Source organism: Oryza sativa, chromosome 5, assembly GCF_034140825.1.
Source record: "Oryza sativa Japonica Group chromosome 5, ASM3414082v1".
NCBI classification, from domain to species: domain Eukaryota; kingdom Viridiplantae; phylum Streptophyta; class Magnoliopsida; order Poales; family Poaceae; genus Oryza; species Oryza sativa.
This window is the reverse complement of record NC_089039.1, coordinates 26,720,316-26,745,920: the sequence shown is the minus strand read 5'-3', so window position 1 is coordinate 26,745,920 and position 25,605 is coordinate 26,720,316. Positions and strand designations below refer to the sequence as shown.

The window sequence follows — 25,605 nt, the reverse complement described above, 5'->3', positions numbered from 1 at the left end:
GGATTTCTATAAGTATTAAAATATGGTAACAAACTAAATGCAGCCATTTTTTTATAACTTTATTAAAATTTGGTAAGGTTGAAAATGGTATCAAAATTGATGTGAGATGTGAGGTGAGGGCGCCGTGTTCTTGGAGAGAAGGGTTTTGCGTGATTGGTGAATAGCGACAGGATTTTTGCCTTCTTTCTTGAGTAAAAAGATGGTGCCATGTTTTATTTTTACCGCCGTGAAATTATTTTTACCGAGGTTTGAGGCCTTGAGCGGGACAAGATCAGTACTAATTTATCTGGGCACTAGTAATCGTGCACGTGCAATACACGTTTTTCATAAAATATATCATAGGGATACATTGAAAGTTTGGAAACTATATCTACCAAAAATAATTTATTCAACCAAAATTTATAAAATATATATCCTGTGTAATTGTAAAAAAGATATAACCAACATAATCGGTACTTGTAATTATGGGTATGATCTGTCTGTTTTGTACGAATTTTGATAGGAGGGAACAAAATAGAACTGAAGCCAGAGGCTATACAAAGTTACAAACTAACAAAAAAACAGCTCTCTCTTCGAGAGAACTATACCAGCCTTTTTTCTCTGTAGCTGGTCCACTGCTTGATCTCATAAAAAAGAATTTGTCGACAATTCGCTGAATTGACCATCCCTCTTTCTCGAAGTTTCTATTGTTTCGTTCCGTCCAAATTCCCCAGCAGACCAGCAAGAAGAGGGTCCTGAGCCCTTTTCTTTGCATCTTTTCTGATGAAGTCTTGTGACACCACCATTCCAATACTGAACAGGCCGAAGGAGGCTTGCTGAAGAAACTTCAGTTAAGCACAGGCTTATTCCTGTCCGGATGGCTTGAAACTAATCTACTCTTCATGAACAAATGATGAGATGTCTCAAGGTTTGATGCATAGAGGACAAAACTAATTGTTTGGCCAGCCTTAAGTTATAAACAGCAACAGTCCATAGGCGATTCTAAGCTAGGAGACAAGCAAAAGATTAATTTGCACCTCAAAGTCAAAGGGGCCTGACTTCCAAACAGGTTGCATCAAATCTGATCTGATCAATACCTTAGAATCAAATTGCCATGTATGCTGGCTTTGCCATGTAGAATTGTAGATGCCTAATTCTGACCATCGCCATGAGTTCCTTTGGTGAGTGTCACCCCTTCTAGCAAGCAGCGTCAAATCCCAAAATATTCCGTTAAGAACCCCATTGATAGGTCATGCCAAACATCATCTATCCAATGTTGTTTCAAAAATGCATGAATAATGATTGCCCTGTTGTTTTTAAACTGCACGAAAAGTGTAGCATTATATGCAGTTGTAACAATGTTGAGTGTTTCTAAAAACATGGTTTACCAGTGATTCGGAATTGGCAAAGTCCTGACATGTAAACAAAATACAAAGGACACGAAATTACCAGTGATTTCACCCATTATTAAATTCCTTATGTTAAATATACTATCTTTTTATAAGCAAATATGCATGTTGAAATCACTAAAATGCAGATCCAGACCCCAAATTATACTATAATGTTGACAGGCAACACCACAGCGAAATAATAAAGCTTCAATTAGAAATCAACAAATCAAGAAAAAAGAGTCAATATGGATCAAAGATATAGTAGGAGCAGTACAGTACCTTGTCCTGGCACATGCATATGGAGCGTTAGATCCCCCTATGCCAATGATGTGTGTAAACTACGGGAAATGGAATAGATGGCATAGCATACTACGCACCAGATGACATTCACCATAATGATGGCAATGGTAAGTTTCCTTTTATAAGGCACTGCTCAGGCCAACTTAAGCAGTTGTACCTGGATCATCATTGTCTTCAGCAATGTTATTACAACTAAAAAAGAAAGGGTGTCAGAAATCGAAGTCATTTTATAGATAACCCAGGATGCTAATTAATGTAGTCTAATACAGGGTTCAATATTTCTTTTTCGGGGTTTATATTGGAGGGTGCCGATATACCGACATTTTGGAAACTTTGAACAAGATATTACCAAATTCACAAAAAAATGAAAATAAATTAAAATTTCGGCCGAAATAATATCATAGGGGGGGTCCGATAGGACCAAAACTTCTGAAATTTTGGAAATTTCGTTCCCGAATTTTGAACCCTGGTCTAATATTGGTTATCTTAACAAAGTTACTTCAGCATTGCAGAAAGTTAACACACATATATATATATCAATAATGAAGTAATCATTCCAAGACCGAATCATCGGTGCCATTGTTCAAATATAGAGATGGCGTACATAGAGTTTATACAGTACAAAGTGATTGCCAGATGATCAAAATCCATAAAACCTGGTTGAAAATTTATATTAGTATGTAGGTGAGTACTCTTGGCAGATTGTTTTTTTATCAAACATCTATTGATCTAATTAATCAAAAATATGAAATCCCAAGAACACTTATCCTTCAATGCCACGTATAACCTATAGACATAAAAAAAAATTCTCAAGGCACCAGTCACCACTGCTAATAACATAAAAGCAATGTAATGGAATGTTCTTACCAGCAAATCATTACATTATAGATGCATGGCCTGCAGAAATGAGCATTAATAACATTGTTACGGGAAAAAGAAATAGCAGCACAATCTTGTATAATCAGTAACATACCAAAGTAATGAGAGAGAGAAAAGAAAAAATATCGACATAAAGGAGAGACTTACCTGATTTTTCTATATTATTGACGACAAGATCTGTAGACAAATGGTAACTTTAGTTTGTATGCTTGTGGAAATCAGATACTAAACTGCAAAAAGAAGATTTTTTTTTGGTAGACAAACTTACCTTGCCTGTATTCATCAGTGCATTCTAGCGCTTGCATCGTCCGCAATTGCTGGTGCAGAGGGGTTCGGCTGACCAGGGCGGCATAGTGGGAGATCCCGACGATGGCAGGGAGAGCCGGCTGTGGGCTCGGAGGGGATCGACAACCGGCGGCTGGGCTGCGGAGGGCATGAGAGCAGGCAGAGGGGATGCGGCGGATGCATCAACTGCGGGTGGCGGCGGCGGCACCCATGCCCTCCACTGCATCGGGGTATCACCAAGTGAGTCCCCTCGCGATGCGGCGGCAGCGGCTACCGTGGAAGTGAATGGCGACCTGCAGCAAAGCCGACGATGGCTGGGGGATGCGCGCAGTGGTTGGAGGATGCGTCATCGGGAGGAATAGGCGGCAGTGTTGTTATCGCGAGAGGATGGCGCGGCGCCGGGGACTGCGTGATGCAGCGATTGGGTGGCGCCACTGTGGGGTCAGCGCGTTCGCTGGTGGGGATTCAGCGATTCATAGCTAGCCCTGGGCGTTCTGAGCCGTTGGATGAGATGGACGGGTGAGATGATATGGGGTGATTTGGCCTGTAGCATTGGAGGGGGGCAACTCCTCCTTTCTATATTAGTATAGATATATACAAGCAAAAGATGCAGGTTTGTCCAATACATGCTGTAATTACGAAATTATGCAGTGCAAGAAAAATGAAACTGTGCATGTTATAGTTCTAAACTTCTAGAGCATCGAATTGGGAAATGAAATTGTAGGCCACAATATTAGGTGAATATTCAGTTATGATCTACAGGTTGGGTACTAAAAGTTTTACTGAGGTTTAGTTATGGATTGACAAAATAGCCCACAAGATTTAGTTATGGAATTCATGCTCTTTCTTCTTTTTGACCACTGCTCATCGATTCACAATTAACTAATATCTCCAAGATGAGTAGATAAATGCTAGCAAGGGTACTACAAACCTCTAACCGAAGCTACCCTTTCAAAGTATTGACCGTCTGCAATTATGCCTGTGAGAAGGAAATCTGCCATTCTCTACAACGAATTCAGATAGGAAAATATATGCATAACAATATTGGTTACCTCCAATTCTTCCATGTCCATCTGTTCCTTACCTCACATATTTGGAAAAGCTAATACAACAATTTGTTAGTCATATACACAAAAATACCCCTATATAGGAAAATGTTGTGTAATCAAAAGTTGTTTTGTGATTCGAGATGACGAACCTTTGATTGGCCAAGAGCATTTCGTGACTGAGCACTCGCATCTTGTATCCCAAAACTGAAAGGATTATGCTGTTGATGCGCCTACTTCTTCCAGCTTGCAGCGCCAAACCCAAATCTGTTGGGCTTTGCCTGCTGTTGTTGCTGTTCTTGGTGAGGGCTCCGTAATTGCAACTGCACGGTAAATTAGAAACAGGCATAGCAAATAAAAAACTAACAGCGAATTCCTCTGTAGCAATCGGAATTAAAAACTGGTGGCCAAACGATGGCAAACCAAAGCTTTGAATGAATTTCATCATAAATAGTCATTAAAACACATCTATGTATTTGAAGTGAATACATTTTCAGCAATAAAAGTTGATTTGTAGAGAAATACAAATTTACAGCAAGAATCAATGCTGTCAGGCATGGAAGAGAATTGAGTTAGATCACAGTATCTTATTGACGGAACTAAATTGAAGGCAATTTTCTGTCAACCACTAATCACCTGCGCAACTGAGTTATTTATATATTACAATACAAAATTATCAAGTGCCAACCTGCAGAAAGACACGTTAATGCGTCACACACCTATGTCTAACTGCATATCCATGAAAATCAAGGAAGTCCAGTAGAAAGCTACTTTTACACACTCACAGAGTGTGAGTAAAACCAAAGGCAAAGGTTATTAGTAGAATACCTCAAGAACCACTGATCTGCTCATTTTGAAAGAACCACTGATCTGCTCATTTTGAAAGAACCACAGACTATTAACTTGAAGCACATGAATCACAGTAAGGAAGAACTATTGACCGAGAGGTCAGTTGCGTTCACAGGGGAAAAAAATATGAAATCAACCTATAGGAGCATAACCTCATATATGTCACCTGGAAAAATGGAATGTTCAAGCCAATCAATCAAGCTAGATCCAGAAAATGAAATAACTGAAAATATGCACCAGGAGCTTAGGAGCCTTCTTTGCTATTTGGTTCCTCCTAATTACTGAAGCCTACATATGTCACTGCATTCACATTGGCATCTGCTAAGATACGCTACATTCTTTGAGTGTAAGAAGGATGGCTGGCGATGGCGGCGCGCGGCTTGGACGACCGGCCGTGATGACAGCTGGGCAGCGAAGGGCAGGGGTCGGCGGCGGCTACCCGACCGAGGAGGTGCAGGCAGCTAGTGGAAGGCCGGTGGGAGAGAAGATCACGTGGCTGTGGTGGGAGCGGAGGCGAGATCCAGAGGCATTTGCGGCGGGGCGACAGCGAGTCTCGATCTGTGGCGGCGCGACGGCGACCGCACGACCCCGCCGAAACTCCTGCTCCCGGACGGCACGGAGGCGGGGGCCCAGGCGGCGGTAGAGGGAGGCACTGACTGCGTCGGCGAAGACGGGAGCGGCGGAAGCAGCGACAGGAGCCGATGCGGTAGCAGCGGAGGGAGGCACAACGCGAAGTGGGAATGAGGCGGCGATGATGGTGGCGGCGGCGGCGGATGGGGCCTCCCTCGGCGCTGGCCGCGGCAGATGGTAGGATCCGGCGGCGGCAGAAGGGGACCTCGGCTCCGGCGAGGATGCGGCGGCGCGGCGGCAGTAATCCGGAGCGAGCGAGCGAGCGAGGAGGAGGAGCGCCGGCCGCGACGGATGGTAGGATCCGGCAGCGGCGGAAGGGGACCTCGGCTCCGGCGGCGGACGGAGAAGAAGGCGGCTTCGGCGAGGATGCAGCGGCGTGGCGGCAGTACAGAGGAGCGAGCGAGGACGCCGAGGAGGAGGAGGAGCGAAGTCTCCGCGCGTGAATGGAGAGTAGTCTTCGCGGCAGTACTCAATCGTGCGGTGGAGACCTCTTGCGCGCGGATGGACGGTACAGATTAATCCGGATGATTTTACCTATAAGATTAGAGAGGAGCAACTCCTCCTTTTTATATTAGTATAGATTAGTATTAGTATTAGTATAGATATTAGGAATAAGCAAGGTAATAATTGATCACATAATCTGGCATATTTGGTTAATTGATCGCAAACTAGTCATACTACCAAAAAACTTTATACATGATGATCAATAATGGTATCAGCACATTTTATATTTCCCTTTTATTTTATGTTCTGGGAATCAAATTAAGGTCATCATGCACTATGGCGAGACACACGACACGAGAGCATCCATACAAAAACTATAAAAACAACGAGAGTCAACGTCTGAACAGCGACGATTTTTATTCCCAACTTACCGTGCAAGTTGAAAAGTTTGGTTTTAAAAATTTCTACAAACTTTTCGTAATCGAGCGGGGCCGCAACCAGGCCGTCATTGAGAAATGAGGAATTTTGCTTGCGTGACGAGCCCATGGCATGCCATCCTTGGGCTTGCGATAGCGCGGCCCAGCCGCCGCCGTGACCTGACGATGGCTTACCTCGCCGTCGAATCGCCCATCAGACGGCGAGCGGCCACACGCCGGTGTCGCGGGACCTGGGGACGGACGGTGGTGACCGACATGTCTTATGCGGGACTCGATTTCGCCTTGAATCCTTGGCCTCCTTTTGAACACAATGCCGGAATTTTCTAGAGATTTTGTAGAATTTTACTCCTATCTCAAAATGTAGTAACAATCTAAAATCGAATTAAAGTTATACAAATCTGAACAAATATCCCATGCAATTCTTGTGCAAATTCATGAAACTAAGATGTGTCTAATCCAATTCTAGATTGTTACTATATTTTGGCCCTTTTGAACACAAGGCCGGAATTTTGCCGAGATTTCTTAGAATTCTACTTCCTCCATCTTAAAAATATAGCAATCTAAAATTGAATTAAACATTTCATATAGTTATACTAATCTGAACAAAATTCTTGTACAGATTCATAGTACTAGAATATGTCTAATCTGATCCTAGATTGTTATATTTTGAGACGAAGGTAGTACATAATTTTCACAGGATTCAGGAACATGACATCCATCTCACATTCACAGTGCAGGCAAAACAACTGGAGCGCTCGACATGAAAAGGAGGCCAAGAAAAGCAGTAAACAAACAGGGTGTCATGGAATGGCACAACTCGCTAGTCAGTTATAAGAAGAAAACGCAGAAGAGATGTCCAAATGGGATAAGATTGTTCAATCCAACAAGTTCTCTCTAACATCAGCAGCTCTCTTGCTCAACAAAAGCAGGGTGTCTCGGGGAGGCAGGGAAATCAAAAGCAAACCGGAAACGCTTCAGCTATACATGAACATGGCAGAGGAAAGGACGCAAAAACCCTATAGAAATAAGTCAAATCGCACCAGATACAAACCACAACAAAGCAGCTGGTTCACTGTCACGGATGGGGAGAACATCTTTTTTACATCGGAAGCAAAACAATTGGATCAAACTGCAGACGCCATCATCGTCGTCATCCACCCGAATGTTGCGCAACCCAACAGGAGGATTTGGTGCTCGATCGATGAACTCTTCAGCGTTTCCATTCAGCTTTGGCAGGTCTTTCTGTAGTTTTTTAAAAAATAAGTGGCCTGAGAAATTGTGACAATGGCTATGCAATGCTACTACTTGGTATGTGAAAAGAACATCTCAAACATACATCGCATAAATGTGATAAACAAAACAGGCAGGTTTTCTTGAGCCCACAAGTATGAAATTTAAAAATGTTTAAGAACATGGGAAACATCAAGCTTTCCAATCAGCAAAACAAACTAAGAATTGAGGTCACTAAATTCAACAGGAATATTGTTAAGTCACAAGGACAGCTATTATTGTGAAGTCATATATCTGTTCCTTTACATTCTAAACATTTGGATCTCAGGTGACATTGACTGAAGGCTCACTATATCTACAGATTTCGGTGAATATTTTAGGACTGATATGCTCTTAACAATCAAGCTAAGCTCATGTACATCACAACAAATCTAGATAACAAAAGGGATAGATGGTGTCCCAGCGCCCACCTATGTGAAATAATGAAGAAATGGATGTTTCATTTTCATTATGTAAAGCAAAATGAGGGTGATAGGAAGATATTATGCATAAAACAGGAAATTGGTTTATTCTATCAACTTTCTTCTAGATTATTCAAATTCCTCTTAATATCCAAATGCATTCTGCGTATACTGGAAGGTAAAGTTAAATGCATAATAATGTTAGGCACAATACAGATACTAATGCAAACAATGAATATTCAGATATATTGTTTACAACTTACCACTTGCGTCTCTTGATGATAGCATAGACTTGTCAGCCTTCACTCCCTCTTTGCCACCAGCATGGGTTGGCCTTTGTGTACGCGGCGAGTGCGAGTTCAACTTACCATTAGAGGATGGGAGGGAATGGCGCCTGGTGAAGCCATTTTTCTCCGCAGAGTCAGAACTAAGTCTGGGTGAATTCTGTCCCCGCAGTTTCGCCTTCGCAGATTGTGTTGCAGCCATGTAGCTGGGAACAGCAGGCGAATTCTTTGAACCATTTTCTGGATACTCTGTCTTGGTTGAGAATGAAGACCTCCTCTTGCTGCTTTTAAGGCTCTCAGTAGAAAGAGGTTCTTCTTTGGATCTCTGTTCCATATCATTTACTAAAGCATTTTCTTCATTGTGGATATCTTGCAGCGGCATAGTTTCTACCGTAGGGTCAGCAACAGTCAGTTCAGCAACTTTTTCTTCAGTTTCAACTTGATAAGAAGGAACCTCCGGTTCAGGTTGAAGATCAGGTACCAGGATATCCGTCTTAGCATTTTCCAACAGATTACCATTCTGAGGTTCTTGGATCTCAGGATAATTTGGAACTTCTTCTGCAGTTCGCTGTGGTTTCTCACATTGGACCTCTTGGCGTTCAGGGATCTCAGTTGCAGGAGTAGATACCTTTGAAGCCTCAGCCATAGAATTAGTTACCTTCCTAAGGTTACGTTTGACCTTCTCAAGTTCAGTTAACTGACTTTCGGGCACTGAATCAGCAGTAGAGCTAGTGAATTTCCTTGGGTTTCGCCTTGATTTTTCAGTTTCCATGGCTATGTTCGTCTGAGAGGACTCAACTGGTGCAGCAGAACTTCTCCGAGAATTGCGCTTCAACTTCCCTGACTCTGTTTCCATTGCATAACTGGCCTTCCTTGTGTGTGGCTTGGCATCAGTAACAGCAGCTCTCTTTGGATGTGAAATGGGCCTCCAGACACGACCTATGGTCCATCTCTCCAACCAGTTGAAGGCTGAATTTGGATCCCTCTCATCATATTGAAAATGGAGAGCCTCTACCAGAATTGGTGAAGCTAAAAGCTACAGCATTTATAGAAAAAAACAATTAGCACAAAAGAAGAAAACATATACATACAGGAAACAAAAGAGTGATATATGCCTGTGAGTAATGAGTATAACAGGCTAATGCATAGATTCAAGATTCTCATATTTGTATCAAGCCATTAGAAGACTAAATTTAGTATACCTTACGAGCAAATGCATTTGAAGACAATTTCTCCTTCCATGCATCCCGCTTACCACTCTGCAAAAGGGGAAAGAATCATATAACTAGCATATCTTGCTAGGCGAATCTGTCAGTTTTAACAAAGCTTCCCAAACAAACTAAAAGCGATGAATGCAAGCATGCAAAAATATGTGTAGCAATGTTCTATTTAGCATGATTGTAGTGCTATTACTTGCTTATGTTGAACCAGGAGCATTTTGATGATAGACTTGCAATGTTTTAAAAAGTGGTAAGCGGTTTCGTGCGGTGACCCCACCTTGTAGCTCTTATACAGCATAATTGGCTGCTTATGTGGCTTAAGTGCTAAAAGGTTGGGGCACATGTTCCTTGTATGCGGCCTTGTAGGCCTTTTTTTATATAACAGTGAAACAGATTAAAAGGAAAGGGGCATCATTATGATGAATACATCAGGTACTGAATGAAACAGGATCAGCAAGAAATTTACCCCCGACTGTTGTTGAACAAGCTTCCAGTTGACTTGAATGGTATTAGTAGAAAGTCTGACATTCCTACCACGGACTAGAGCTTGAAACTTCACAATCAACCATGTTGCACGAAGAGTTGCAACGGCTTGCCTCCTTACGAGATGCCCACGAATCAGGGCTTGGAGTCTTATGATTCCTTTCAACGCACGGAATGCCCGACGTGCCTGGACCAATACCATGCTAAATTTAGGATGCATAATTCTAAAGAAGAACTTTACAAGGTATTGTCGGGTTCTTTAGTGGATTGCAGAACTACACGACGCAAGGAAATTTTATAAAAGGCATGCAGGATCAAACAGGAATCAGAAAAAAGAAACATTACCAGATAGCCTCGGAAGGCAGCTTGTGCCTTGACGGCCGCTTGTTCCTCTCTCAACCTCTCGGGGTCGTTGGACGCATCGGAAACGACAGTATTCTGCTTCTCCAGGTCTTGACTGACATCGCGCACCACCACTTCACCTTGTAAGCTGGAATTCTCACCCCTCCCAACCTCCTGGACAGCCTCATTGTTATGAGGTGTAACGAGCACCGGCTCCGATATCACCGGGGAGCTCTCAAACCCAGCATCCTTCCCAGCAGCAGCATACCCTTTGTTGTTCGAGCCCTTCTGCGTATGGAAAGTAATAAATTTGGTTACAACAACAGATCCCTTCTATCTAACTACAATTCCATAACTGGACTCCATAATCATCAAGAAATCGGTTGCAACAACAGTATTTGCCGCGCAAACAAAGAGGTGTAAAACATACCGATAAATCTTTCGCCTTGGTAGAGCCGGACCTCGATGACTTCTTCCCGAAGAGCACGGATTTGATCCACTTCGCCGGAGACTTCCCCATTGGAGCCTACACTGCCGCACGCCCAAGGGTTCGGAGCCTGCAATACCACCGCACATCAGCTCACAGATCTACACCCAATACCCATTTTTCAAAAATTCTATCTACGAAAAGGCCCACAAGAAACGCAAGAAGAAGCGAAGGCCAGTGTTTTTTTTCCCAGCGGAATCAAGCCTCGTAGCAAAGCAATCAAACCCCGCAAGAACAAAACTGACGGTTAAATATCTCGCACAGAAAACTAACTCCCCCCGAAATGCAGCTCCAACAAACTCAAATCCACGCAACCCCAGCTCAAATCCGCGCAAGAAAAACCCAAGAACCACGCCTACACCGCCCAGCAGACGCAGATCTAGACGGCGGCGGCAGACTCACCGGATCTGAGAACGAGAGAGTGCAGACTCACCGGAGGGACGACGAACTCAAGGAGGCAGCGGCGGCCCAAAAACCCTAGCTCCCTCTCTCCCTCTCTCTCTCCCTCCCTCCTCCCAACACTACGCCTCCATTGCAGCGAGAGAGAACGCGAAGAGAGTGGTAGTGTAGTGCAGTAGTAGAGCTCAGCGAGAAGAAGAAAAAGAAAACAGCAGCGAGAGCGCTGAAGCGGATAAAACAAATTGGGCCAAAAAAAAAAAAGCGAGAAAAAGGGAGAGGAAAAAAAAAAGGCGAGTAGTGTGACGAACTGATGACTGAGCCAGCGTGCGGGCCCCACCGCCCAACGGAACCACCACCACCTCGCGTCCGTCCCAGTACGGGTACCCCGCCTGACCAGGTGAGGCTGACCCACCTTCACTGACATGTGGGTCCCACTCCCCGCTCCTGAGAGTGTGACGTGTGGGGCCTTGTTTGTTTTTTTTAATGAGTGGGTGCGGCTCGTCGGTGGGGGGCGAGGTGAACGTGGCTTGGGAAAAAAAATGATGGGGGGAGGAGTGGGGCCGAAGCGAGGTGGGGTCCACTTGTCAGTGGGCCATGTCGAACTTTTTGTACAGCTGGTGTGGTACTGGAGCCTTTTTTTTTTTACTGAGAAAAGCGGGAAGCCTCGTCTTTTTTAACCGGCTAGCTGTCAACCCGAGTCCCCACCCACAGTATTTGCAGGGTGGGACCACATGTCAGCGGGCGCCGTGCATGCGCCTCCAATGTCACCGAGAGATTAAAGGGTATGTGTGGTGATTAACGGCTTGAACCGCCTTTTATGGCCTGATTAGGAAACGGTTTGACGCTCTGCTCGTTTTGAAATGGAGTCTTGTCTATGCGATTAGGGTGGACTGAGCTCGTTGCAAGATTTATAGGGTTTTCTGTCAACATATAGACAGCTCCTAATTAAAAAGTCGGATCAGCTTCGTCTTGTTAATTTTACAAGCAAAATGTTTAATTTGACTCGACTCATCACTCGTGTACTGGCTCATAAATAAGTTCCGTCTTATTCCTATCATTTTATTATACATAAACGTAATAATGGTAAAGCACTAAACCTATAGCTAAAAAATTAAGCACTACTCTCTATCCCAAAATAAGTTTATTTTTCACTCATCCCACACATACAAATACATAGCCAAAATTACTAGAATACATCTATTTTTATAATTCCAATGTAATTAGTATCCACTTTATCTATTCCCAATATAATTATTCTTTATTTTAACAAACCGTGACGTAATGATTACTCTAAAAATATTTTTTAAAAAACACAAATGATAAGAGCTAAAAATGAGCATGTTATGATAGGGAAGGAGTAATTAGAAAGTGCATATGAAAATGATCTCACGAGTTAAAAACCTAGTTTAGCTCGTCTCATTACGTCGGATGTTTCTTTGATGCTCCTGTGTGAAAATTGTGCAAATCTGTTATTTTCTTTGAAAAAAATAAATTCTTCCGAATATCATATGGAATCCACTTATATTTCAAGTTGGAATTAATGTTTCAGCAACGCAAAATGCACCAATCTGCTTTAATTTCTAAGCAAGTTACTCCAAACTCCGGGCGACACAAGGACCGACTACAGAACTACCGGCCCATCGCTCTGCAATCTGCATGCATGCATGCAGCTGGCCTTGACTTTGCCGCCCTGTTAGTTGCAGTAGTAATCTCCGAGTCCGATACTAATTGTCTAGTTGATCTGACCACCAGCGAAGCAATTATCAATCGCGAGAGGTAACGTGGTGCTGAGGCGACCGATCTTCGTTGACAGAACGGTTCTTCGTTGTATGGTGCCGTGTGTTTTTCTTGATTTGATAGAGATTATATGACTTATTAGCCCTAGCTTAAACAAATACATTTTTTTTCTAGCCTACCACAAAGGCGGAGCTACACTATAAAAGGAGATGCCCAGTAACCAGGTATTTTTTTTCTTTTCAGTTATAGTTCATTTATTTTCACTACATGCATCTCTCAATGCAAACTTACACGTATTAGCTTCAACTCGATTCAAAGTAAAATAAAACGAATGAGTGGTACTACCTCCGTTTTAGGTTATAAGACTTTCTAGCATTGTCCGCATTCTATAAGAAGTCTCTTGTAACTTGAAACGGAGGAAATACTTTTTTTTTTTTTAAGCTCCGCCCCTAACCTTCCAACCGAGAAGGTTCAGGTGTGCATGCTTGCCTCCAACTCCCCGCCGATCGCGCAACGGTGGCGGCCGCGCTTTAACGCCGCCGCGCGCCGCGGTTTCTCGTACGAGAGAGCCGCAAGCGCGGAGTTACGGTCGAACGGCGGTGGAGGGGGCAACCGGCGCGCGCGGCACGACCGCACGAGCGACGTATAAAAATCGCATTCACTTTCACCACCGTCCCCTGCAGCGAAAAACACGCACTCCATTGAGCAGTGTGGTTCTGTGTTGTGCAGTCGTAGTAGTACTGGACTACTGGTCCACCGAACGCACCGCCATCAAACGCCTCATGTGCTTGTTTTTACATGGACAGAATGGCAGCCGCTAGCAACAAACCGACCACTACTACTGGCAGCTAATGGGAGGTGAATTTTCTTCCATGCATGGAGGAAACATTCTCTCGTTTTTCATACGTTAACTACTTTTAATTTACAGAAATCGAATTTGGTATGGTATGTTTCTGGTGTAATATGTTTTATACTAATTTATCTTGTATTTTTTATTTTTTTTAATATTAAATAGATGGTATGCAAGAAATGAGAAGATATCCATTCAGGAATGAAAACACTTCTTTACGGCAAATGGCGATCCCATGGTAGATCAGGTAGTACTTTACCAGTGTGGATTGTCTGCAGTACTACTGATACAGTAGCAGACATTGACGTGTGGCTCCGGACCCACACGTCAATCACCGCTACTAGTACTGCCGAGGATTTGTTTCCGTACCCTGCTGCTCCAATGATCCAATCATATGCCAACCTAACTGTGCCCTCCTGTAGTAGTAAATCGGGTACTTGAAGCTGCCATTGCCGGCCTTCAATTTCCTGCCAGTACGACTACTATACTCAGTATCCCTGAAGATACTGCTACCGAGTACTGAAGCGGGATACTTACAAAGGCCAAAGACAAATCAAACGACAGCGAAACAGGGAACTTCTTTGGCTTCTTCTGATCGATCCACACATAAAACATAATCCACTGTCCGCTGTGATGATTCGGTGACATTCAACGGCAGAAATAATGGGATTTGGTATCGGATCGAGTTCTGTCTCCTTCAGAAAACCAACGCTAGATATTGCTATATATACAATACAAGAAGGTTAGGTAGCTAGAGCCTAGAGAAGACTGAAACACATCCCTGTCATTGAACTGAAGCTTCTTCTACTTGAGGAATCTCATGGTAGTATTATAACACGAACCTACAAAAAAACATAGTGTTAGTGCTTCGCTTTCGTCTCTTACATAAAAAGTGCCATTAGCTACACATAAAAGACCAACACGTAGGTTAATTAATTAACAAGGTAGACAACGCACAGCAGAAACTTGTTGCTCAATGCTCTTCCTAAGAGGCTAAGAGTTGAACCGTCAGTGTCATCCAGAAACGAATAAAGTGCGCCATTGATCGATGCTAATATACTACTACTACTACTATCCCTTTGTTTCTTTAAACTTTATTAATGCGATGTAGTATGACTTTGGGTGGTTGCACTGGCAGATTCATCCGAGCAAAGGAGCTGTCGATCACACTATCATAAACGATAAAAATATGACAAGACCGGCAAGATTGATGAGGAAGACGGATTGAGAAGAGGACGAATCGAAGGGATATATGGCAGGGAGAAAGATGAGCAGCGAACAGCAGTGTTTGCTTTTGACAAAGGAATTAATGGATGAAGTGGACGACGAATTGACGATGCCGTCGTCCTGAATCCTGATCCCTTTTCACTCCCCAAGTTTTCTGAGCTTCGTCGTCGTCGCCGGCTGTTCATCGATCTCAGTCGGATGAAGCCTTGAACATGATGGAATCAACGTGCGATGCATGCGTCGCGTCCATCTCGATCGTCCAGAAACAGAAACGTGAGGGCGGCAGGATTGGTGTTTACGTATTCTTGTGATGGAGGCGGTTTTTGTTAGAAAAAGGCGTCGGCAACAGCTACCGGTTAACCAACGGCGAGGCCACACGAACACATATATGCGTGACAGCGTGGAGTAAAAAACAAATGCGTGGTGATCCGATCGAATCCATTCGTGAAAGCATATCTCGACGGCCATGGAAACAATGGAATGGCATAATTAAAGGCCGGTAACAATCACATTTCTTCCAATAAATCACGCACATTTGCAGTTAACTATGGACTTGAGAAACAAAAGAAATTGAGGTTCCCTCTGTATTACAAATTACAAACCCGATTCAGCACGAGGGTTAAAGTTTGTTTTGTCAGATTTGCTGAATCTTAACCACTTCCAGTTCGCATAAGACACTGCCTCGTCGTCAAAGGGAGCAACCTCGTCGAACGAGGAGTCTAACTCAGCTGGTTGATGCTTCTCTGAAATTTGGTCCCGGTATCTTTGCGCCATCTCTTCAGCCTCGGAGAACACCTTCTGCAACCATACAAAAATGAAAAAATGTGACAAGCCTGAACATTGGCAAGCCTACATTGTTGACATCGGTATACTCTCCGTCCCACTGAATAAGACACACATATTTTAAGATTCAATGTTTGACCAATAATTATTTTTATTATAAATTTAATTTTATTTGATGAAAATAATATCATTAGATTAATATTTAAAATTTACTTTCATATGATTATGTTTTTGTTGCTATAAACACTATAGAATATGAGAAATTTAAAGTCAAAAAAATAGTTTTGAAGACCGTGCTAAGTTTAATTGCGCCTTATTTAGTGGGACATATGGAGTAGTATGTTTACGATGGTCCAGAATGGAGAAAGAAATTTAGAGTTTTCTGACCTCCTTGTTAGAGAGAAACAGTCCAGGTTCGCTCTCAAGGTCCTTGGTACTGCAGAATGAAACATCAACAGTTTCAAAGGACAATCATAGACGCTGTGAACAGCAGATGGCCTATCAAACAACAAAAGCAATTATCCGGTTACATGTTTGGGCAGTGTACCTGAGAGCAATTCTGCCCGGGGCTGTTGATTTAATCACGATAGCTTTCACTTCCTCACCCACTTTTAGCACATCACCAACGGATGTTAGCTGCCCCCGTGTTATATTTGAGACATGTAGCAATCCACTGCAAAACGCAAAGCATTATGAGTTACGTTGCATTTGGCGTGTGGATTTATCCACTTGCAGACCTTTACAAGCGTGCCATTAGAATATGGACTAGATATGCATTCTACTGGACTGGGCATGAGATAATGCAGACCAGTTCACAATCCAGGAAAAAAAGCAGTTCATCAAAGGGAAGTACTTTTTTTTTTTACCAAAACAAAGAGAAGTACTATGAATGCACGAATTTATATGAGTCACGTGTAAAATGTAGTAGTCATCTACTGCATTATCAGTGCAACCACCCTGATCTAAAGCATAGCAAGTTTCTGAAATCTTAGCCAGAAGATGCTTCCGCAGAGAGCCCTAATCATCAGTTCGCATAATGTGAGCATTTGTAATGAAACCCACAATCTGAGTCGATTGGTAAACCTCAGGTTTCACTCTACTTCTAACAATCAAGACTAAGGATGCTTGCATCACGTAAAGCCAAGACTCCTAGCAATGCTGCTAAAATTAAATACGACATTTTCTTCTAACTAATTGGGCAGATACAAGCAGATAACAAGCCACACTGGAACATATGCTTGATTTTTTGGGTGATCAATGAAATTCAGTTGAATAGGAAGAAATGACATATATAGCAATTGACAATCATGTTATAGATGTTACCCTCTGTTAGTGTCGCCAATCGTAATTTGTGCACCGTATGGAAACAATTTGCGGACTGTCCCTTGCAAAAGAGTTCCTTCCCTAAGGTATGTCATTGCCTAATACAAGTGATAAACAAAGATAAGCATTGCTGTACTCATATAAGTATAATTTAATGCACAGCAGAAATTGAATTGACCAAGAACCACTACTTTAAATAATTAGACAGTTCTGATAAATGATATGTCAGTGAAAATATAAAACAAAGGGGAGCACTAGATGTCAATGCAGTCAACTTACCCATGCTTCTTTTTCACTAATTATCAATTCGTTAGCTTTTTCATCAATCCTTGTGATGCAGACATGGATCTGTTGACCAACCTGTGTAGAAGAAATATTATTATTATTATTCATGAAAGACAACCACTTCCTTAAACAGATAGCTGCTAAAACAGTCAGTCATGCTGCTATGCCATAACAGGAAAGCAGCATAATGCAGATTCCAAGTGCCTAGGGATGTAAAGTGATATTACATGTCATGCTGTACTTACAGTATTCTTTAGATCCGTGAAGTTTCTTGGTCTAGTCATCATTTCAGGTTTAGGGAGGAATGCCCGAAGCCCCTGAGGAGTGAAATAAGTTTTAGTCATAAAAATGAAAAAAGGACCTTGTAATGTAGAATAGTAAAATTATACCTCAATTCTTGTCAGCAGGCCTCCGGCATTCCACTCAAAAATTTTAACCTTGATAGGCACATTTAACTGCTTTATCTGGACAATGGTGTGTACATAAACAGTCATATAAGAGCATTCAGAAGAAGAAAAGGACAGCCATCACTCTAAAAAACATTTACGCGAAACTTTCTCATTCAAGTGTGTTAGAGATGCAAATTCCGTAAGACAACCATATCCATTGTCACTCAAATAAGATATCAAGAAAGAAAAATTTTCATTGTACATATTCATCACACAAGCTTCCTCTAGATTGCTCAGTATTCATGTAACACCTTGAATTTCTGAAGTACATGAGCTCTACAGTGTAATAACTTACAGCCGGTGCATAGAGATTGTGCCAACTCGTAGTGCAGATAGGAGCCATAAGCTCATAATCATACGATTCCATACTAATAACTCCTATTTAACACACGTGATTTCAGACACTTACGATCTGGACATCCTAGGTGCTTGTTAATCTAATAGCAAGATGAATCACTACGCTTTAACATTTCGAGCTTTAAGAGCAAGCAGTTACTTTAAGGGTCTAGTTGCTACAAACAAGGTGGTCATGACTCATGAGCTCCAGACCTAACCGTATCGGCCTCATCTTTTCGCTTATGCTTATGCTTATCAGCTAAAATTTGAATTTTCAACCTTAAATTTGAAGCTGATTTTAGGGTTTTTTCATCAAAGTTTATTTTTCAGCCTTTGCTTTTAGGTCGCTAAGAACACGTATATAAAAATTTTATTCACAAATTACTTCTCGTTTGCAAATATGCCGAATAAGCCAAACAATGGGGCCGATAGAATTACTTAGTACTATAACTGTTGGTTTGAAGTATCTGGGACTGGGACTGGGACTGGGATAGCATCATGTCAAGACTCTGTCTATAGATTAGTAATGCATCAACTATGAAAAAGAGATTGAACTACCGAATTATCGCTAAGTGATCAGTTCATCAAATTCCAACTAATGTAGAAAGGAGAGACATAGAGAACCTGCCTCACTCTGTGCCACGCGACGCGCCGGAACAGCCGGCGCGCGGACAGCAGCGGCCGCCCGCCAAGTGTTCGACCGAGGACCTCGGTGAACACCACCGTGCCGACGCCCAAAGCCGGCGAACCTCTCCCTCTCCCCTTTCCGTTCCTCCCGCCCGTCGCCTCTCCTTGCCCCTCCCCGCCGCTGACCACGACTCCCACCTTCCCTTCCGCGGCGAACTGGGCTGCATCCTTCGACGCCACGTCGCATGCCAGGTACTCAAACTCCTCCCCGGTCATAGGCACCGCCTCCTTGGCCAGCATCAGCGCCGGCTCGCCACCGGCGCCGACGTCGATGTCGAGCGTCCTCCCGTCGCCGCCGACCACGACGCCGACCGCGAGGTCCCCGGGCTTGGGGTCGTAATACACGACCCCACGCCCACCCGCACCAGCTCCGGCACTCCCCTCCCCCTTGTCCTCCTCGTCTTCCTCCACATAGCCTCCGCCGCCGCCGCCGCCGCCTCCCGCCGCCGCGTCGTCCTCGTCGGGCTCGGTGCTCTTCCCCTGGAAGAACTTGAGGAACGGCGCGAGCGCCTCCTCCGTGGACAGTGCCGGAGCGGCCTCGGTCGACTCAGACTCATCCTCATCGGCGGGGGATGGGGAAGGGAACGGCTTCTCGAGGAGGTGCAGTTCATCACCTCCTCCGCCTTCGCCGCCACCGGAGGAGGAGGAGGAGGAGGCGTGGAGCGGCGACGCAGCTCGTGCTCCGCGGACGGGGAGGCGGCTCGCGGTGGGGGGTCTCCGCCGCGCCGCTCGGCGGCTTCGCGGGGAGACGGAGGCGGCGGGGAGGAGGGAGAGGAGGGACGGGGGCGGCATGGCGTGCGAGCGGGTGGGGGAGTGGAGTGGAGTGGAGTGGGTGGGTAGGAAAGCCGTTATCTCCTCGCGGCGCGGCCACCGTGAACAGGAGGGATATTTCCTATTTTGGGTCTTCTCGCGGAAGCAGGCCTGGATTTTTATGCGGGAAATCGGGCCAGAGTAAAGCTGCAGCGACGGTTCGGCCCGATACTTTCAGCCCGTTTTAATACTTTCATCCGTCCTTATAAGTCCAGATATAACATATCATATTACAATGAATCTAGATAGGCTCTCTACGCAGATTCATTATACTAAGATGTGTAACATCCAACCAAAAATTTAGAGACAAATGGAGTACTATTTTATTTAATGTTACTATACTGGTCTTAGGGATGATGTATATGGAAAAGAGTTGAGGCATACCAAGAGAAATATTCAAGGCTAATATATGAATATGAATCTTATTAACAATAAAAACCGTGTTTTTTAAAGAAAATAGATAGATATGAACTTTGATGTGGAGTTTTCAACTTGGTAGAAGTTTGATTTTTTTTTCTTTAAAAAAATCCATTTGTGTATCACATCAGGCTAGTAAATTGCAGTTTGAAACCATAAATACAATGAAGTATTATATTTAAGATAACATTAAATCGCACTCTATGCCTAATCGTTTTACCCTTTTCACCAAACTACTATGCAAATAATTTTGCCCGTGTTTTACCCCTTTTTTTATTGCATGGAACAAATTTCAGTAGGGATTATCTGCAGTACTGCACATGCAGTAGCTGGCTAACTGCCGCTGACATATAGGATCGGGTCCACCTGTCAACCACTACGGGCCTGTTCGGCTTAACTCATGCGGCTGCGGACCTGCGGTGCAGCCGGCCGAAACAGTGATTTGTGTAAGCAGCTGCAGCAGCAACACTGTGTTATAACGACTACTACTGTGTAAGTACAGTACTGCAAAGTATCCTTGTTAAACAAATTTTGAGTTTTACTTATAGCAAAACCACTGACATATGGGCCCGATGCAGTCAGGCAGGACGAGCCAGTCGAGCCCGAGCAGCCCAAGCCCAAGCCCAAGGCGCCGTCGCGGCCAGCACAACACCAAACAACGGGGCACGCACGCCTTTGGCAGCAGGGAGCGGCGGCAGAGGAAGGGGGGAAGGGAGCAAGCAAGGCAAGGGATTCCGCCTCGCGAGAACGATGGGGTTCATGCTGCGGGTGAGGCTGGCCTCCTTCTTCGCCGGCGCCGCCGCCGCCGGGGCCGCCGGCGGCTTCTTCCTCTACAAGGACTACAAGCTCGCCCACGACTCCATGGCCCTCCAGGTCTGTGCGCCCCCTCCTCCCTAAAACCCAAGATCTTGGATCCTTGATCGTCGGTGGTTTATCTGGCAGTTCAATCGCGTCCCCCGCACGTCGCCTGTGGAGAGGGAGATTTAGGGATACCCGCTTTTCAAGCTTGCAACTCCGGATATACGCTATGCGTGTCTAGATCGTTACCTAGATTTTTATTTTTATGTGTTTACCAATTTAATCTTCGTGTCTATATCATATGATTGTGCTGCATTCTCTTCAGTTTGACCGAAAGGGGATTTGACGCTGTTGTTCTGTCCTGAAATTGGGCTGCCAATAACATGCATGGATTAAAAACCAAGCCTGAACTTTTCCTCTGCCCAATTATTTTCTGATAATGTGGAGTGTCTGTGGTGATACCGTGATAGAGGCTACTGTTCCATGGTCCTGCCACTTTCAATTTAACTATCACTTGTGTTCAATTGTATAATTTAACTAGCAACGCAGTTCCAAAGTTTGGCTTGGTTGACAGTTCCAGTACCACTTCATGTGGAATCTGAGCTTGCCAAATTGAAGGTTCGTGTGGCAGTTTAATTATTTTTAGCTTGTGGTCATCTTGGTGGGCTCTCGCGTACAATGTACATTGTCCACAGAAGCAACTAGCTTTTCAAAACGCCTAAGGATGAGAAGCCACAACCTGATATTCTGAAATACTGTTGCTTGAATATGTTTTTCTAGACAATGCCATAACACCATTCTTTATGAGATTTCTATTCACTTTGAATCTGAAAACAATGTGTTTGCCATTCCTTGCGTGCACAGAAAATGCTTTGTGTTCAAGAATGTGGAAAAAGAGAGTGAATTTTAGGATGCCATTTAATATTAATATTATGGCGTGGTTGGAGTTGAATTGAACCCAGTATCCTACATATTATATTATCATAGACATAGGCATTCATTAGTGCAACGTCTGTGCATTTAAGTTGCACAGGAACGTCATCTTGCAACATAAAATTTGCAGCTATAAATGGCTTTTCTTCAGAGTATTTTAACTTGAAACTGGTGCATTCCTGTCATCAGCAAGAACCTTGGTGCTGTTACCAATAACTTGTTTCCAATTTGAAATTTTGTTGGAACTTCAGTGAGAAATGACTCTTTTGTGAGAAAGGTGAAATGATATGTATATGCCAACAGTGCTATGGAAGAACTTTAGGATAGTCCATATGCCTGATTAACCTAGAGTCCTAGATTAGTATGCAATGGTGGGATAACCTCATGTAAAAGTAGAATCACGTCACGTGGATGAAAGCTGGAAGCTGTTTTGTAAGATGCAATATATGTGACTCTGTAGTTTGTCAGAAGAGGTTCCTTAAAATGGGTGGATGGTCTACTTGTGTTACCTCCAATCAATATAACCATCCAGGTCCAGCTATGGCATAGCTAAGGAGGCTATTCATATGAGAAGTTAACTTTTCATATTTTTCTTGGGTCCTTCAAACAGGCCACTTGTTTGAGCTGTAAGATTGAGGTTTCTATGATTCTCTATATGTGGTTCTAATCCTGCTCCCTTTGCACAAAATTTATGTGCATGTTCAATTCCACTGTGCATGATACTGGTTGGGTTTCAATGTAAAAGCATCTGACCTTTCAAATGCATACTCAGGTCAAAGGCCTACAAGACCATGTGGATGCCCGTTACAAAGCTCTTGACAAACGACTTGCTACATTGGAAGACCAGAAAACCAGCGAGACTGCTCCAGACGTGGGCGTGCCATCTGATTAGTCTGTTCATTGGCTGGCTTGAGTATGGATGATTTACGACTGTTTACTTTAACCTGTGTTATCGTCTCTTGGAGGCAAAAGCCGATGACTGACTGCAAAATAATTTAGTGAAGAGTTTTTTTTTTGTGTGTGGCAATGAAGCTTCTGTAGTGTTATAGATGCCCATGGGGATACCCAACCTTGCAAAACCATTTCACTTTTGATGGCACTGAACCTTGGCAGTCAAGCTCGATCATTTACCAATGTACCTGTGTGAAAGTTTCTTTACCTGTTTGCTGCCAGGAACTTGGATGTTTTAAGATGCCTGCTGTTATTCTTTTTCAAAACTTTCCGTGATGCATGTGCATTTTATGGCCAGGCAAAATGGTAGATCTTGGAATGAATCTGATACTGACAAATTGGCCATCTATTGTGGAAAACAATCACTTAAATACATAAATGGATAAAGTATCACAGATGAACATTGCAAAGAGACTTGCCGTCCTTGTTCTGGCAGGAAAGTATCACCGATGCTAGCTTCTTTGCGGCCATGGAGAACCATGCTGCACAATGGCTAGCTGATGACTCATCGTCGTCACCAGTTCGTCATCACTGGCATAGTGGCATGGGAATTCAGGATTGTTGCGTGTGCTACTGTATTCTCTATATATGCTCGTCCTACTTCTACTGAATTATACTGATTTCTGAACAATTAACTGTCCCTTTCTGTCTACTAACTTCTTTTGAGTTCTGGGTTGAGACGCTAATTGGTGCTGCTAGAGCTGGTTGTTTTCTTGACAGATGATTCGTGCAAGGAATCCCCTTCAAGCAGATTCTTCCTTGCCCAGTACTGAGAATTAATGGTAGATGAAAATTCTTCTAGTGATCCGGTGAACTTCAGGGTACTGTACTAGTACTGTAACTTCATCATATTCATAGGTGCCAACAAATCTCCAGCATTTTCAATCTGTTCTGTTCTTGCAAATCTGCCAAACAACAGACGGAAACTAATTACGGCATCAAAGCTCCAACCATTTCAGTATCCCCAACCGTGTTCTTTCCGATAATGCGGTTCTCATATTCAACCTGTTAAGCTGCAAGTGCATGCACGATTACCTGAAAAATGCCCATAGAGTTATCAGAATGAGACGGTGGTAATGCGACTGCTTCAAAACAATTGGCAATGAAATAATGATTGGGGGAATATGCTGCTTGCAACTGCTTGCGAGTCTGATCAGATATGATGGATTTGGTAGGTGTGAGGAGAGAAATGAGCATATAGTTCAGATTTGTGATCAACACAATAAACAAAGTTGTTTACAGGAAAGCTGCTTTCATCAAGATCTCAGCATGTTCTATAAACATCTAGTTAAACATTTTAATATATTATGTAAAAAAAATCTAATATCCTTATTGGTTGTCAGCAATCTGTAGAGACCAAAAACATTATTATTAATTGACAGCCCATTGTGGCAACATTTCCACCACAATTTTATGTAGAAAAAAATAATTCATGCCAGTAGTCAAACACCAGATATTAAACACATGATAATGACTGGGACTCCTAACCATACAAATTGAAATATGGTCAATTTATTTTAGAGAAAGTAGTGGAGTCATCAGATTAGCAAATTGTAAGAAGCAAACTCTTTCATGGTGTCCACTGACCACTATGGCTGTGTTTGATACTTGGGGTTGGGAACCCAACTCCACCGCACGGAAAACGGAGCGGTCCATTAGCGTGTGATTAATTAAGTATTAGTTAATTTTTTTTCAAAAATGGATTAATTTGTTTTTTTAAAGCAACTTTCGTATAGAAACTTTTTGCAAAAAAACACACCATTTAGCAGTTTGAAAAGCGTGCACGCGGAAAACGAGGGAAAGGGGTTGGGAAACTTGTGGAAAGAACGCAGATATCCAAAGATAGATAGAACTTGAGAGATTAATTTTAATGCCTCTGAGATCCATGACACTGGAGAAAACAATCCATGTGCTCTCCTTTGATGCAAATGATGGACGTTACGCAGACACCAGCAAACAACACCACTGACCATATGCATGCTAATGTGCAAGCAAATTCCACAAACAGTAAGACACAATATTAGCACTCGTCAATAATTGAACCGGAAAAGGATAAAAATAAACCAGAACTAATTAAGCTCACTTTGACTTCAGCAAAAGGATCGGAGCCATCAGAAAAATTTCTTTGCCTGCAGTCTACAAAACCTTTCTAACATTGCAGGATCAGATGAATACAAATGCATCTTCAGATCCCTGGGTAACAATTTACTAGTACGGTTTTGTGCATGTTAGATGCAACCCATCATTAAACAGTATTAATACGATCAAATAAGTGAGCTATCACCCAAACAATTTCTATGGCAATGAAAAGGACAGTACAGTAACACAATCCAAATTGTACCTTTCTGCTAATCCACTAGGCAACAAACATTGTTTGTACTCAACATTTTCCAGGACCATATTAACCTCGCTGAAGTAACAGGTGAAGGATCCAAGTCCACATAAATATCAGCCCAAATATTCAGACGCTGACAGGAACAGGAACACTCACAAAACATAAAACTTTGATCTCGCTGCAAGGAGATGATATGCCAACAACACATTATAAGAAAAGACACTGAAGTGACTGTCTGATTCATTGATTCCACTGAATAATACGGAGTACACGATAAGTATTTACAGGAATGATACGAGGTAGCGTATCAATGCACATTAATCCCGATCAATTGGTCTCATCTGCTGTGGTTTTCTTGTCCAGCGATGCTCATCTCGGAGCAGCTAGCGAAAATGCTCCATTGTTTGGATCGTTTAGAAATCCTTCCAAAGCAGACATCGATCAAGGAGACCCAAACAGCAGTACGGCACCTTTCAGCAGGGCATCCGGCAGGACATCTCTGGGAGCGACAGATGATGACGACGAGTCGACGATGCGC

At 43.2% G+C, this 25,605-nt stretch overlaps 3 protein-coding genes and 3 long non-coding RNA genes across 6 annotated transcripts; 1 reads left to right on the top strand and 5 right to left on the bottom strand.

The window, feature by feature from the left end:
* Positions 1–437: 437 nt before the first annotated feature.
* On the bottom strand, positions 438–1,847 carry LOC136356757 (uncharacterized). The gene is made up of 3 exons (XR_010741698.1): positions 1,650–1,847; positions 1,077–1,176; positions 438–986 (listed from the first exon to the last, which is right to left on the bottom strand). It is a non-coding gene; the product is annotated as an uncharacterized lncRNA (long non-coding RNA).
* Positions 1,848–2,202: 355 nt separating this feature from the next.
* Positions 2,203–3,460, bottom strand: LOC136356755 (uncharacterized). The gene is made up of 4 exons (XR_010741696.1): positions 2,818–3,460; positions 2,697–2,726; positions 2,538–2,567; positions 2,203–2,457 (listed from the first exon to the last, which is right to left on the bottom strand). It is a non-coding gene; the product is annotated as an uncharacterized lncRNA (long non-coding RNA).
* Positions 3,461–3,701: 241 nt separating this feature from the next.
* Positions 3,702–4,181, bottom strand: LOC136356756 (uncharacterized). Its single transcript, XR_010741697.1, has 2 exons — positions 4,033–4,181; positions 3,702–3,936 (listed from the first exon to the last, which is right to left on the bottom strand). It is a non-coding gene; the product is annotated as an uncharacterized lncRNA (long non-coding RNA).
* A 2,912-nt stretch (positions 4,182–7,093) lies between these two features.
* Positions 7,094–11,320, bottom strand: LOC4339444 (protein IQ-DOMAIN 31). The gene is made up of 7 exons (XM_015785097.3): positions 11,181–11,320; positions 10,691–10,817; positions 10,264–10,548; positions 9,902–10,105; positions 9,418–9,474; positions 8,195–9,251; positions 7,094–7,482 (listed from the first exon to the last, which is right to left on the bottom strand). The coding sequence occupies exons 2-7, from the start codon at positions 10,778–10,780 to the stop codon at positions 7,451–7,453; spliced, it is 1,725 nt and encodes a 574-aa protein (XP_015640583.1). The 5' UTR covers positions 10,781–10,817; positions 11,181–11,320; the 3' UTR covers positions 7,094–7,450.
* A 4,121-nt stretch (positions 11,321–15,441) lies between these two features.
* On the bottom strand, positions 15,442–19,679 carry LOC4339443 (protein PIGMENT DEFECTIVE 338, chloroplastic). Its single transcript, XM_015782591.3, has 8 exons — positions 18,761–19,679; positions 17,741–17,815; positions 17,597–17,668; positions 17,346–17,426; positions 17,067–17,164; positions 16,291–16,416; positions 16,131–16,179; positions 15,442–15,758 (listed from the first exon to the last, which is right to left on the bottom strand). Exons 1-8 carry the CDS (start codon positions 19,613–19,615, stop codon positions 15,555–15,557), a joined length of 1,560 nt encoding a protein of 519 aa, XP_015638077.1. The 5' UTR covers positions 19,616–19,679; the 3' UTR covers positions 15,442–15,554.
* Positions 19,680–20,730: 1,051 nt separating this feature from the next.
* Positions 20,731–22,939, top strand: LOC4339442 (uncharacterized). Its single transcript, XM_015782484.3, has 2 exons — positions 20,731–20,923; positions 22,554–22,939. The coding sequence occupies exons 1-2, from the start codon at positions 20,801–20,803 to the stop codon at positions 22,671–22,673; spliced, it is 243 nt and encodes an 80-aa protein (XP_015637970.1). The 5' UTR covers positions 20,731–20,800; the 3' UTR covers positions 22,674–22,939.
* The last annotated feature ends 2,666 nt before the right edge of the window (positions 22,940–25,605 follow it).

What these genes read in the sequence shown, in the direction of transcription:
- LOC4339442 (XM_015782484.3), top strand. Translation starts at nt 20,801, where the DNA reads ATGGGGTTCATGCTGCGGGTGAGGCTGGCCTCCTTCTTCGCCGGCGCC. An exon ending in ACGACTCCATGGCCCTCCAG is followed by an intron (nt 20,924 to 22,553) that starts GTCTGTGCGCCC and finishes ATGCATACTCAG; the next exon opens with GTCAAAGGCCTACAAGACCA.
- LOC4339443 (XM_015782591.3), bottom strand. Translation starts at nt 19,615, where the DNA reads ATGCCGCCCCCGTCCCTCCTCTCCCTCCTCCCCGCCGCCTCCGTCTCC. An exon ending in CGTGGCACAGAGTGAGGCAG is followed by an intron (nt 17,816 to 18,760) that starts GTTCTCTATGTC and finishes ACCATTGTCCAG; the next exon opens with ATAAAGCAGTTAAATGTGCC. An exon ending in TTAGTGAAAAAGAAGCATGG is followed by an intron (nt 17,165 to 17,345) that starts GTAAGTTGACTG and finishes CACTTGTATTAG; the next exon opens with GCAATGACATACCTTAGGGA.
- LOC4339444 (XM_015785097.3), bottom strand. Translation starts at nt 10,780, where the DNA reads ATGGGGAAGTCTCCGGCGAAGTGGATCAAATCCGTGCTCTTCGGGAAG. An exon ending in CTGCCTTCCGAGGCTATCTG is followed by an intron (nt 10,106 to 10,263) that starts GTAATGTTTCTT and finishes GTATTGGTCCAG; the next exon opens with GCACGTCGGGCATTCCGTGC. An exon ending in CAAATGCATTTGCTCGTAAG is followed by an intron (nt 9,252 to 9,417) that starts GTATACTAAATT and finishes TAAATGCTGTAG; the next exon opens with CTTTTAGCTTCACCAATTCT.